This window comes from Ranitomeya variabilis, chromosome 4 (genome assembly GCF_051348905.1).
Source record: "Ranitomeya variabilis isolate aRanVar5 chromosome 4, aRanVar5.hap1, whole genome shotgun sequence".
Lineage (NCBI taxonomy): Eukaryota > Metazoa > Chordata > Amphibia > Anura > Dendrobatidae > Ranitomeya > Ranitomeya variabilis.
Genome location: NC_135235.1, coordinates 183,453,621 through 183,466,693, shown reverse-complemented (window position 1 = coordinate 183,466,693; position 13,073 = coordinate 183,453,621). Strand labels below are relative to the sequence as shown.

Sequence of the window (13,073 nt, the reverse complement as noted above, 5' to 3'; positions counted from 1 at the left end):
GACGTTGGTGGTTTGGTGGGAGCAAGCCGACACGGTCTGTGTCTAGGCTGGAGGAGCTGGAGGTTAGCCGAAATGTTTTTGCCTATCGCTTCATCACCACTATTGTCTAAATAAACTTTTACACTTGGAGCAAACAAAAAATCATACGAGTGCAGTGATTATTCTACTCTATAATCATAAAAACCTGATATAAATCTTGTGTCTCTGTAATGCCACCGACCCGAAGAATAAAGTCACCTAATCACTTATACCGCACGAGGAATGGTGTAAAAAATAAATAAAACCAATTGTTCACCTACTGTTCATTTTTTCATTCTACCTCCCATAGATCGCAGTAAGGCTTGGCGTACATTTATCCTGTGCTCTGCATTGAGCCCTTACACCTGGGTTTCCATGTAAATCTCTGAAATACATGATTCAGACAGAACTTCTGGCAGAAGATTCCCTATAAGGGGCAGATGAAGGCACAGTGGACACCATCTGACCTGTGATCCGGTGGTGTCCATCTTTTTAGGATTGCATAAAAGAGCTGTCGGCCACAGTTTTGTGCACTTTTAAGAAGGACACCACAAAACAGAGGTTAGACGGAGTCCAGAGTAACTCTGCTGCCTCATTATAGTGAATGAATACCTTGGGGGTTTCTTCTGAATCACATCACTCAGAGATTTAGATGGAAACCCCAAAGTACATGCTCATCGTAGAGCTCCAGATAAATGTGATCCCAAATTTTATGTAAAATGTTCCCAATAAAAGCTTCAACTCAATCCACAAAAAAAGCAAGTCCTCGCTCAGGCCTGTCATCTGTTAACGGAAATATAGGGGGCTTCCACGTTACTGATAGTACAAAAGCTCTGGAAAAGCGAAATGGCTTCTCACCCGCCAAAAGAAATTCAGCAAATTCTGTGCTCCCAAATCCCAAAGTCTCCCTCCCTCCTGAACCCCACTGTGTACCTAAACCACATATAGCATCCACGTTTGGCATTTCTGAATCGATGAGAACCCACCTAACTTAACAGGTGCATGCCTCGAGAAGCACGGTCAGGGCATAGCATACTGGTGACTACAATGTACTGGTCACTACAGTATACTGGTCACTACAGCGGCAGTTTGCAATTTTGACTTGGCATCATTCATTGCTGCTTGTTTCTGGAAAATACCCATGGATTCAAAATCAGCACTACAACTGTATATAAATTTCCAAAATGGGGTCAGTTGAGGGGGGATTCTGCTCTTCTAGCAATTATGGGCTCTGTATATGGAGTCCGCAAACTCTTCTAAGAAAATGTGCGCTCCAGGAGGCAAATAGCACTCCGTTCCTCCCGAGTCTCTCCATATGGCTAAGTAGTACTGGACAACCACATATGGGGTATTGCCATGTTCAGTAGAAATTGTGGGACAAATTTTGGTGTCATTTTTACCCACTTCTAGTGTAAAATTGTAAAATCTGGGGCTAAAACTAAATTTTGATGATAAAAATGTAGATATTTTTTCTTCACTGCTCAATGGTATAAAATTATGTGACACCTGTGTTTTCAATATGATCACTACACCCCTAGATGAATTCATTGAGAGATGTAGTTTGTAAAATGAGGTCACTTATGGGGGTTCTACTTTTCTGGCACCTCATGGGCTCTCCCAGTTGGTCATGGTACCTGAAAACCATAACAGTAAAATCTAGAGCTCCTTGCCTTTTGAGCTTCGCACTGAGCCTGAATAATATTCTCAATTACATGTAGGGTATTGGCGCACTCAGGAAAAAATAGACCTCAGTTTGTTGTAAAAAAAAAAATCCTATTAGCCCTTATAACTATTAAAAACTTGGGGCTAAAACAACATTTTTGTGTGGAATATATGATTTTATTATTTTCATGGCTCAACGTCATAAACTTCTTTGAATCACCTGGGTGTTCAATGTGCTCACCACACATCTAGATCACTTTCCTGAGAGGTCTAGTTTCCAAAATGTTGCCACTTTTGGGAGGTTTCAACAGTTTAGGCACATCAGGGGCTCTGGAAATGGAACATGACATTCGCTAATGATTCCAGGAAATTTTACATTCAAAAAGTCAAATGACGCGCCTTCCCTTCTGAACCCTGCCGTGCGCCCACATGATAGTTTTCTCCCTCATATTCGGTATCGGCATCCTCAGGAGAAATTGCACAACACATTGTATGGAGCAATTTCTCCTATTACCATTATGAAAATGCAATATTTTGTGCTGAAAACATATTTGTGGGGAAAATTGTATTTTTTTAATTTTTACAGCTCAACGTTATAAACTTCTGTGAAGCACCTGATGGTTCAATGTGCTCACCACACATCTAGATCAGTTCCCCGTGGGGTCTAGTTTCCAAAATGATTTCACTTGTGGGGAATTTTCACTGTTTAGGCACATCAGAGTCTCTCCAAACGCGACATGGCGTCCGCCAAATGTTTCAGCAAATTTTGTATTCAAAAAGTCAAATGGTGCTCCTTCCCTTCCGAGCTCTGCCGTGCGCCCAAACATTGATTTTCTCCCTCACATAGGGTATCGGCATGCTCAGGAGAAATTACACAACAAATTTTGTTATCAATTTTTTCCTGTTACCCTTGTCAAAATAAAAAAAAATGGATCTGAAATCAATTTTTGGTGAAAAAAATGTAAATGTTATTTTTTTTATTTATTTTTTTTAAATTCCTGTGAAGCACCTGAAGGGTTAAAACACTTCTTAAATTATGGTTTTGAGCATCTTGAAGGGTGCAGTTTTTAGAATGGTGTCACTTTTGGGTATCTTCTTTCAGGTAGACCTCTCAATGTAACTTCAAATGTGATGCGGTCCCTACTCCCTAAAAAAAATGGTTTTGTAAATGTTATTGGAAAAATGAAAAATCACTGGTCAACTTTTAACCATTATGACTTCCTAACAAAAAAAAGTTGGTCCAAAATTGTGCTGATATAAAGTAGACATGTAGGTAATGTTATGTATTAACAATTTTATGTGACATATCTCTAATGACATATCTCGGAGATTTACAGGCATGAAAATTCAAAGTTTGAAAATTGCAAAAGTTTACATTTTTTTCACAAATATATGCAAGTCATCCCGAATAAATTTTACCACTTTCATGAAGTAGAATAGGTCTCGAATAAACATTCTCAGAATCACCAGGATCCATTGAAGTGTTCCAGAGTTATAACCTCATAAAGAGACAGTGGTCAGAATGATAAAAATTGGCCTGGTCATTAAACTGCAAACCACCTTCGGGGGTAAAAGCGTTAATGAATGTTACTTATTTTTACCAATTTTATGGAAATTTGCTTGTGTTTCCAGTCACGAATCCAAATGTGTCATATTTGTGCTGAATTTATGTTTGGCGATCATTTTTACAACATATTTGCTCATGTCTACTAGTGAGGAGTCATACTGACGTACCTGAGCTAGTGAGCTCCTCATAAATCAACATGGGGTTGAGATTAGCCGTGAGGGGCTGTAACGACGCACCTCAACCCATGCAGTCCTCATAGGAGAAGATGGAGCTTACCATACTTCTTTGATGGACTAATGTTGCATGTATTAAAAGTAATGTACTGCCACATATTTCCGTAAAGTTCCTGCATCAGTATTGCACAGAAGAAGAATTGTTGAAGTGTGGTGCCTGCTGTCTGATACTTCTCATCAAGTTGTTTTTCGGTAATCAAAACCTTTTTTGGGAACTTTTGTCTCCCTCATTCACATCTATGTTATTTTGTCCTGGCCTGCCATGTTAAATGGCAGCATGCAATCTACAGAGGCATAAGACCAACGTAACAGCAGCACTCACACCCAATCCGGATCATTTTTTCCTGTAGTGTGTAGGGGCACTGATAATGCTCACCTTACCCATGACTACCGCCCCTGCCCACATTACACTATGCCCATAAATCCATGGATATAGATTCTAGAGACATATGATTGGGCAGCCAGTTCTAACAAGAGACCTCACTGTCACTTTATGCCACCCTATATAGTATTACTACCTGTATGAGCTCCTCGTATGTAACAAAGAAGAATCTGCTGTCATCTTTCATTTTCATCCAGCCTTTCACATGTTCAAACCATGATCCATACACAACTGAAAGACAATGGTTTATTTTTTAGATGAGAATTTTCTTCCCTCACAAAACCCTCTTAAATTATTAACTTTACAAACTCTAGATACTGTTTTGCAAGAACACATCTAGTGCCAGCAAGTAGAGATTAGAGAGACAGCATCAAACTTTACCCAAGATAAGTTTGTTGCCCATAACGTCTTTGGCTTACAAACACTCATAAAAAATACACTTGCTCATGATCATTAATCTTCTCTTACAGTGGGTATGGAAAGTATTCATAGCCCTTTAAATTTTTCACTCTTTGTTTCATTGCAGACATTTGGTAAATTCAATAAAGTTAATTTGTTTCTCATTAATGTACACCTTGCCCCCATATTTACTGAAAAAAACAGAAATGTAGTAATTTTGCAAATTTATAAAAAAGGAAAAACTGAAATATCACATGGTCATAAGTATTCAGACCCTTTGCTCAGTATTGAGAAGAAGCACCCTTTTGAGCTAGTACAGCCATGAGTCTTTTTGGGAATGATGCAACAAGTTTTTCACACCTGGATTTGGGGATCCTCTGCCATTCTTCTTTGCAGATCCTCTCCAGTTCCGTCAGGTTGGATGGTGAACGTTGGTGGACAGCCATTTTCAGGTCTCTCCAGAGATGCTCAATTGGGTTTAGGACAGGGCTCTGGCAGGGCCAGTCAAGAATGGTCACAGAGTTGTTCTGAAGCCACTCCTTTGTTATTTTAGCTTTGTGCTTAGGGTCATTGTCTTGTTGGAAGGTGTACCTTCGGCTAAGTCTGAGGTCCAGACCACTCTCTGGAAGAGGTTTTCATCCAGGATATCTCTATACTTTGCCGCATTCATGTTTCTTTCAATGACAACCTGTTGTCCTATCCCTGCAGCTGAAAAACACCCCCCATAGCATGATGCTGCCACCACCATGTTTCACTGTTGGGATTTTATTAGGCAGGTGATGAGCAGTGCCTTGTTTTCTCCACACATACCGCTTAGAATTATCACCAAACAGGTCTATCTTCGTCTCATCAGACCAGAGAATCTTATTTCTCATAGTCTGAGAGTCCTTCATGTGCTTTTTAGCAAACTCTACGCAGGCTTTCATATGTCTTGCACTGAGCAGAGGCTTTTGTAGGGCCACTCTGCCATAAAGGCCCGACTGGTGGAGGGCTGCAGTGATAGATGACTTTGTGGAACCTCTCCCATCTCCCTACCGCATCTCTGGAGCTCAGCCACAATGATCTTGGAGTTCTTCTTTACCTCTCTCACCAATGCTCTTCTCCCATGATTGCTCAGTTTGGCTGGACGGCCAGGTCTAGGAAGACTTATGGTGGTCCCAAACTTCTTCCATTTAAGGATTATGGAGGCCACTGTGCTCTTAGGAACCTTGAGTACTGCAGAAATTCTGTTGTAACCTTGGCCAGATCTGTACCTTGCCACAATTCTGTCTCTGAGCTCCTTGGCCAGTCCCTTTGACCTCATGATTCTCATTTGGTCTGACATGCACTGTGAGCTGTGAAGTCTTAAGGTACCTTCACACGAAGCGACGCTGCAGCGATAGCGACAACGATGCCGATCGCTGCAGCGTCGCTGTTTGATCGCTGGAGAGCTGTCACACAGACCGCTCTCCAGCGACCAACGATGCCGAGGTCCCCGGGTAACCAGGGTAAACATCGGGTTGCTAAGCGCAGGGCCGCGCTTAGTAACCCGATGTTTACCCTGGTTACCAGCGTAAAAGTAAAAAAAACAAACATTACATGCTCACCTGCGCGTCCCCCAGCGTCTGCTTCCTGACACTGACTGAGCTCCGGCCCTAACAGCACAGCGGTGACGTCACCGCTGTGCTTTCACTTTCACTTTAGGGCCGGCGCTCAGTAAGTGTCAGGAAGCAGACGCTGGGGGACGCGCAGGTGAGCATGTACTGTTTGTTTTTTTTACTTTTACGCTGGTAACCAGGGTAAACATCGGGTTACTAAGCGTGGCCCTGTGCTTGGTAACCCGATGTTTACCCTGGTTACCAGTGTAAAACATCGCTGGTATCGTTGCTTTTGCTTTCAAACACAACGATACACAGCGATCGGACGACCAAATAAAGTTCTGGACTTTATTCAGCGACCAGCGACATCACAGCAGGATCCTGATCGCTGCTGCGTGTCAAACGAAACGATATCGCTAGCCAGGACGCTGCAACGTCACGGATCGCTAGCGATGTCGTTTCGTGTGAAGGTACCTTTATATAGACAGGTGTGTCCTTTCCAAATCAAGTCTTATCAGTTTAATTAAACACAGCTGGACTATAATGAAGGAGAAGAACTATGTCAAGGAGGATCACAAGGAAATGGACAGCATGTGACTTAAATATGAGTGTCTGAGCAAAGGGTCTGAATACTTATGACCATGTGATATTTCAGTTTTTCTTTTTTAATAAGTTTGCAAAAATTAATACATTTCTGTTTTCGTTCTGTCAAGATGGGATGCAGAGTGTACATTAATGTGAAAAAAATGAACTTTATTGAATTTACCAAATGCCTGCAATGAAACAAAGAGTGAAAAATGTAAAGAGGTATGAATACTTTTCGTACCCGCTGTAGGTATTTCTTATATACAGTAGCTATAACTATAGACATTAGTGTTGAGCGATACCGTCCGATACTTGAAAGTATCGGTATCGGAAAGTATCGGCCGATACCGGCAAAGTATCGGATCCAATCCGATACCGATACCCGATACCAATACAAGTCAATGGGACTCATGTATCGGACGGTATCCCTGATGGTTCCCAGGGTCTGAAGGAGAGGAAACTCTCCTTCAGGCCCTGGGAACCATATTAATGTGTAAAAGAAAGAATTAAAATAAAAAATATTGCTATACTCACCTCTCCGACGCAGCCTGCACCTTACCGAGGGAAGCGGCAGCGTTCTTTGTTTAAAATTCGCGCTTTTCTTTCCTTTACGTGAAGTCCCGGCTTGTGATTGGTCGCGTGCCGCCCATGTGGCCGGGACGCAACCAATCACAGCAAGCCGTGACGTAATTTCAGGTCCTTCAGGATTTTAAAATTACGTTCCGGCGTTGTGATTGGTTGCGTCGCAGTCACATGGGCGACGCAACCAATCACAGCAAGCCGTGACGTAATTTCAGGTCCTTCAGGATTTTAAAATTACGTCCCGGCTTTGTGATTGGTTGCGTCGCGGTCAACCAATCACAAGCCGGGAGGCTGGACACGCGCGCATTTTAAAATGCGCGCTTGTCCAACCTCCCGTGACGTCCCGGCTTGTGATTGGTTGCTTCGCGGTCAACCAATCACAAGCCGGGAGGCTGGACACGCGCGCATTTTAAAATGCGCGCTTGTCCAACCTCCCGTGACGTCCCGGCTTGTGATTGGTTGCTTCGCGGTCAACCAATCACAAGCCGGGAGGCTGGACAAGCGCGCATTTTAAAATGCGCGCGTGTCCAGCCTCCCGGCTTGTGATTGGTTGATCGCGACGCAACCAATCACAAGCCGGGACGTCACGGGAGGCTGGACAAGCGCGCATTTTAAAATGCGCGCGTGTCCAGCCTCCCGTGACGTCACGGCTTGTGATTGGTTGCGTCGCCCATGTGACTGCGACGCAACCAATCACAAAGCCGGGACATAATTTTAAAATCCTTAAGGACCTGAAATTACGTCACGGCTTGCTGTGATTGGTTGCGTCGCCCATGTGACTGCGACGCAACCAATCACAAAGCCGGGACTTCACGTAAGGAAAGAAAAGCGCGAATTTTAAACAAAGAACGCTGCCGCTTCCCTCGGTAAGGTGCAGGCTGCGTCGGAGAGGTGAGTATAGCAATATTTTTTATTTTAATTCTCTCTTTTACACATTTTTACATTAATGTTGTTTCGATACCGATACCCGATACCACAAAAGTATCGGATCTCGGTATCGGAATTCCGATACAGCAAATATCGGCCGATACCCGATACTTGCGGTATCGGAATGCTCAACACTAATAGACATAAATGAATTTGAGTCATGACTATGTAAAGATCCCTATGCTTTCCTTACTTACAGTGGCTAGGCAAAAGTATTCACCCCCACCCCCGACCATCACCCTTGGCTTTTTACCTTTTTTTGTTACATTACAACCTGTGTTTAAATATTTTAGTAATCCAATTTGTGTGATGCATCTGCGCTAAATAGTCTAAGTTGCTGAAGTAAGAAAAATGTAGGCATAAATTAAATTTATGGGATAACTAAACATTGGCATGTGCATATGTATTCACCCCATTTGCTATGAAGCCTCTAAAAATTTCTGGAGCAAGCAATTACATTCATACTTCATATGTTTAATGAAAGGAAGTCCATCTGTGTGCAATCTAAGTGTCATGTGGTCTGTCAGTATAAACACACCTTTTCTTAAGAGGCTGCAACACCATTAAGCAAGAGGCAAGGCATCACTAACCAAACACTACCATGAAGACCAAGGAGATCTCCAAACAAGTGAGGGACAAAGTTTTTGAGAAGTACAAGTTAGGGTTGGGTTATAAAAAATATCCCAAAATCTGATGAACCCCCTGAGCACCATTAAATCCAATGTCATCAAATGGAAAGAAAATGGTCCCTAACAAACCTACCAAGAGAGGGCCACCTACCAAACTCTCAGCCGGGGTAAGGAGGACATTAATCACAAAGGTAACCTTGAAGGAGCTGCAGAGTTCCCAACCAGAGACTGGAGTATTTGTCCATACAACCATAAGCTGTACACTCCATAGAGGTAACCTTTATGGAAGAGTGGGAAGAAAAAAACCTTTACTTACAGACAAAAAATATAAGGCTCAATTCGAGTTTGCCAAAAGACGTATGAGAGACTCCCCAAATGTATGGAGGAAGGTGCTGTAGTCAGATGAGACCAAAATTTAACTTTTTGGTCACCTAGGTAAACGCTATCTCTGGTGCCAAATCAAAATAGATCATTACCCCAAGAACAACATCTCACAGTGAAACATGGTGGTGGTATCATCATGCTATGAGGATGTTTTTCATCAGCAGAGAAAGGGAAAATGGTTCGAGTCGAGGGGATGATGGATGGTGCGATATACAGGGATATTCTTGAGCAAAACCTGTTTCAGTCTGTCAATGAATTGAGACTGGGATGGGGGTTCACCTTCCAACAAGACAATGACCCAAAGCAAACTGCTAAAGCAATACATGACTGGTTTAAGGGGAAACATATAAATATTTTGGAGAGGCCTAGTGAAAGCCAGGGGTCAGAAATGGAAAGCTCATACAGACTAATCCAAAGCAACTTGCAGCTGTAATTGCCACAAAAGGAGGCTATACAAAGTACTGACTTTAGGGGGGTGAATAATTAAGCACACTGAAGATTTCAGTTATTTTGTCCTATTTGTTATTTGCTGCACAATAAGGCAATGTGCACACGTTGTGCATTGGGGTGCAGAATTTTCCACACAAAATCTGCATTTCCTGGCAGAAACCACAGGTGCGGATTTTGTGTGGTTTTGGTGCGGAATTAATGCGGATTTTCTGCGGTTTTTACCACTGCGAATTTCGATAATGGAAGGGTGCAGAAACCCTGCAGTTCCGCACAAAAAGAAGTGACATGCACTTCTTTTCAATCCGCAGCGGATTCAGTGCGAATTTTTCCGCACCATTAGCACAGCTTTTTTTTTTCCCTATTGATTTACATTGTACTGTAAATCACTGTGCTGAACTGCAGTGTTTCTGCGCGGAAAAATCCGCTGCGGATAAGCACCAATTCCGCATCGTGTGCACACAGCCTAAAATGTTCAGAGTTGTAGTCACGTTCTAAACATATACTCTAAAAAAAAAAAGTGAAGTTCCAGGTTATGTCTTTCGTAAGACACTCTATTTGGATTAGTCGAGAAGATAAAGGCAGAAATTACCAAATGACAAGTACATAGTAATACAGATTAGGAAAGACGTGCAGTACAGTTCTCTACCCTAAATAGCAAGATGTGGATAGAACGAGACATGCAGAACCTTATCTCTGTATGATGCTGCTCTTCTGTATTATCTTACCATCCATAAGCATAATATATGTATTTCAAATAATGTATTTTTCTAATTATATATTCCCTTAAGGAAGTATATTACCCTTCCCCTGTATAAAGTCATCTATGAATTTCTCAAAATCTTCAGCTGCTTCAAAGATATTCAGAATCTTGGTAAAATGGAACATAGACACAATAATGTCTCTTGGATTTCTCATTGTGTAGATAATCTGAAAAACATTAAGTGAAGGATAAGAATGTGCATTTCATACCACAATACAGTGAGTTATTTTCGTTAATTATAAAAATGTAATTAAGTATTACTATTAATTGTTTTAAAATGCACTTTACTATATAGTTATTTTTATATGTTGCATTTTCCATAAAATAACTATTCTACAGCATGTTTTCTTTTAACTCTGGATTGCTGCTCTTCCTTTGTTATTCCTCCTTAAAACGTATTATCATGTAGGCGATACATTCATTTTTGTAGGAGCTGACAAGGTATATAATAACCCTTAGTGCATATCAAAGCTATGGGCAGCACTGTGGCTCAGTGGTTAGCACTGCATCGCTGGAGTCCTGGGTTCAAATCCCACCAAGGACAACCTCTGCAAGGAGTTTGCATGTTCTCTCCGTGATTGCGTGGGTTTTCTCTGGATTCTCTGGTTTCCTCCCACATTCCAAAGACATACTGATAGGGAATCTAGATTGTGAGCCCCATCAGGGACAGCAATGATAATGTGTGCAAACTGTAAAGCGCTATGGAATATGTTAGCGCTATATACAAATAAAGATTAATATTAAAGCTTACACTTCCAGGAGACATTCCCCTTTAGTGTTAACCCGCCTGCCAAAATTAAGGAATTGTCCAACAGTACTGTGCTGAAAAGCAACACCCCCTCCCCCCACCCACCTAGTGCCAAAATTATAACAGTATCTACATATCTATCCTACAAATACAGTTGACTACAATGGTGAGGATGGAGCAATCGACTCATTTTTCAACCATTCTGACTGTGTTTGATTCTTAGCACAGCAGTCATGATCATGCCACTAAATCACTCTTGCTCCGAATCTGATTATGGCTGACTCCGAAATGCATAAGGGTAATAGGCTACATGAGTAGGTGCTTGTTTTTGTTAATCAGTACTTGTGTGGGAGACTGTTGGGCATCATATTGTGTGATGGCCTGTGGTGGAATTAAACAGTGGGTAGGCAGATGGGTTAACTGTAGGCATTATACGGTGTATGGTGTGTGGGAGCCATCACTCTGTCTATCTGTGGGGTGTCATACTATGTGGAGGGAATCATGTTGTTTGGGGGCTATGGTGGCATCATACTGTAGGAAAGTGAAAATTATGGACTCCATGATACTGTCTTTGTGAAATTATTTGGGCTCATGACACTGTGTGTGGGGGGCTGTGGTGACCTGGTACTGTGTGTGGAAGCATTTGGGAGGCATTATACTGTATGTGGGAGGCTGTCAGGGCCGTCATACTTGGTTGGGATTACTGTGGAGGTATCATACTGTATATGGGGGAACTATGGGGCATCATACCGTGTTGAGGTCGTTTAGTGGCATCATACTGTATTAGAGGGCTGTGGAGGGAAACTTTAGATCTATCAATGTTGTGGTGGACTCTGGAGACATATGGTAGCAATGTGTTGGAGGTCACTGTAGAGACATCATACTGTGTTGAGGGCACTGTGACAACATCATACTTTGCTGGGGGCACTATGTGGCAAGTGCATTTGGCGGTTGGTGTGGGATCAGATTGTGTGGGGGAATTCACTGTCAGAGTATCCTACTGTGTGTGGGGCATCATAATCTATGGGGGCTAAGAAAGGTGTAATTTAGTGGTTGTGAACAAGAAAAAGGCTTCAATAGGGGCACAATTACTATGTGAATATGTCACCAGATTTCCCAATACAAACCACATACATTGATAAACAGATCTCTCAGACCTGATAAGGCTGGCTTATATACTTTGAAAATCTATGTCAAAATGGCTGTATAATCCTGATATTAAGATGAACATTTTATGAGTCCAGCTACAGAATGATATAGCTCAGGGGTCAAAGTGTATTAAATCTCTGTTCACCCAGCCTCACTGACAGATGCAGCTTGTACTGAGCAGTGTGAGATCTCAGCAGCAGGAGGGACACTGAGAAGCTGTCAATCAGGCTAGATAGGAGGGGGATTGAATTTAGCTTTCATTTAGGATTATACAGAAATTCGGACATGCCCCTGGAGACTAAGTCACACAAGAGTCTCTCCTTGTGTGTGTGTATAGGGAGAGACCTATCAGTCACTTGCAGCAGGTAGAGAAAAGCCACCGGGGACCTGCCAGTCCAAATAGTCTCCTATGCAGCTTGCTTCCCAGTGGATTTTAAAGTATCTTTTTCTCTGAAATCTGCAGCATATCAGAGTAAAGCATACAAGACTGGATCGTGCAGCTTGTATCAGTTTTCAAATTCCCTTTAACAGCAAAATCCTCTAATCGAGGGAGTTAGAAAAACGATTAAACTGCAAAGTCCTGCACTATGATCGTTTTTGTATGGTGTCTCCCTAGTCTGAAACATGTTAACATAATGTAAATGTTTCTTAGTCTGTCCATAAACTGATTTTCTTTGTAACAACAACGTCATGCTTCCATTGTTTCCTTACAACCTTACAAACATAATTATAATTAGCCAAGTATTTGTAGTCAAACGGCAATAAGACATTTTGTAACTACACTATTGCTTATTGTCTATCTTTGTTGATGGATCATACCACAGTGATACAGTCATCTTCAGCATACAATTATGCCGTTATTTAGCTTTTGCACTAATTTAATTCTGATTAGTCAGGAAGATAAAAAATGAGAAAAGAGCAGCGCCAGAAAAAATTGGGTACAAAGCCTCCCAGTTACATGCCAGTAGAGATGAGCGAACATCGTCGGCTCTCTCCATATTCGACAAGCTATAGCGCTTAC

General features: G+C 41.9%; 1 protein-coding gene across 1 annotated transcript in view; it reads right to left on the bottom strand.

The window, feature by feature from the left end:
• The window catches only part of LOC143770135 (sulfotransferase 2B1-like), a 207,197-nt gene that overhangs the window by 86,407 nt on the left and 107,717 nt on the right, over window positions 1-13,073 (bottom strand). Inside the window, exons 4-5 of the mRNA XM_077259456.1 lie at window positions 10,196-10,322; window positions 3,999-4,093 (exon numbers count right to left, since the gene is read on the bottom strand). Coding sequence (XP_077115571.1) covers window positions 3,999-4,093; window positions 10,196-10,322 — 222 coding nt within the window. The remainder of the gene's footprint in view (window positions 1-3,998; window positions 4,094-10,195; window positions 10,323-13,073) is intronic.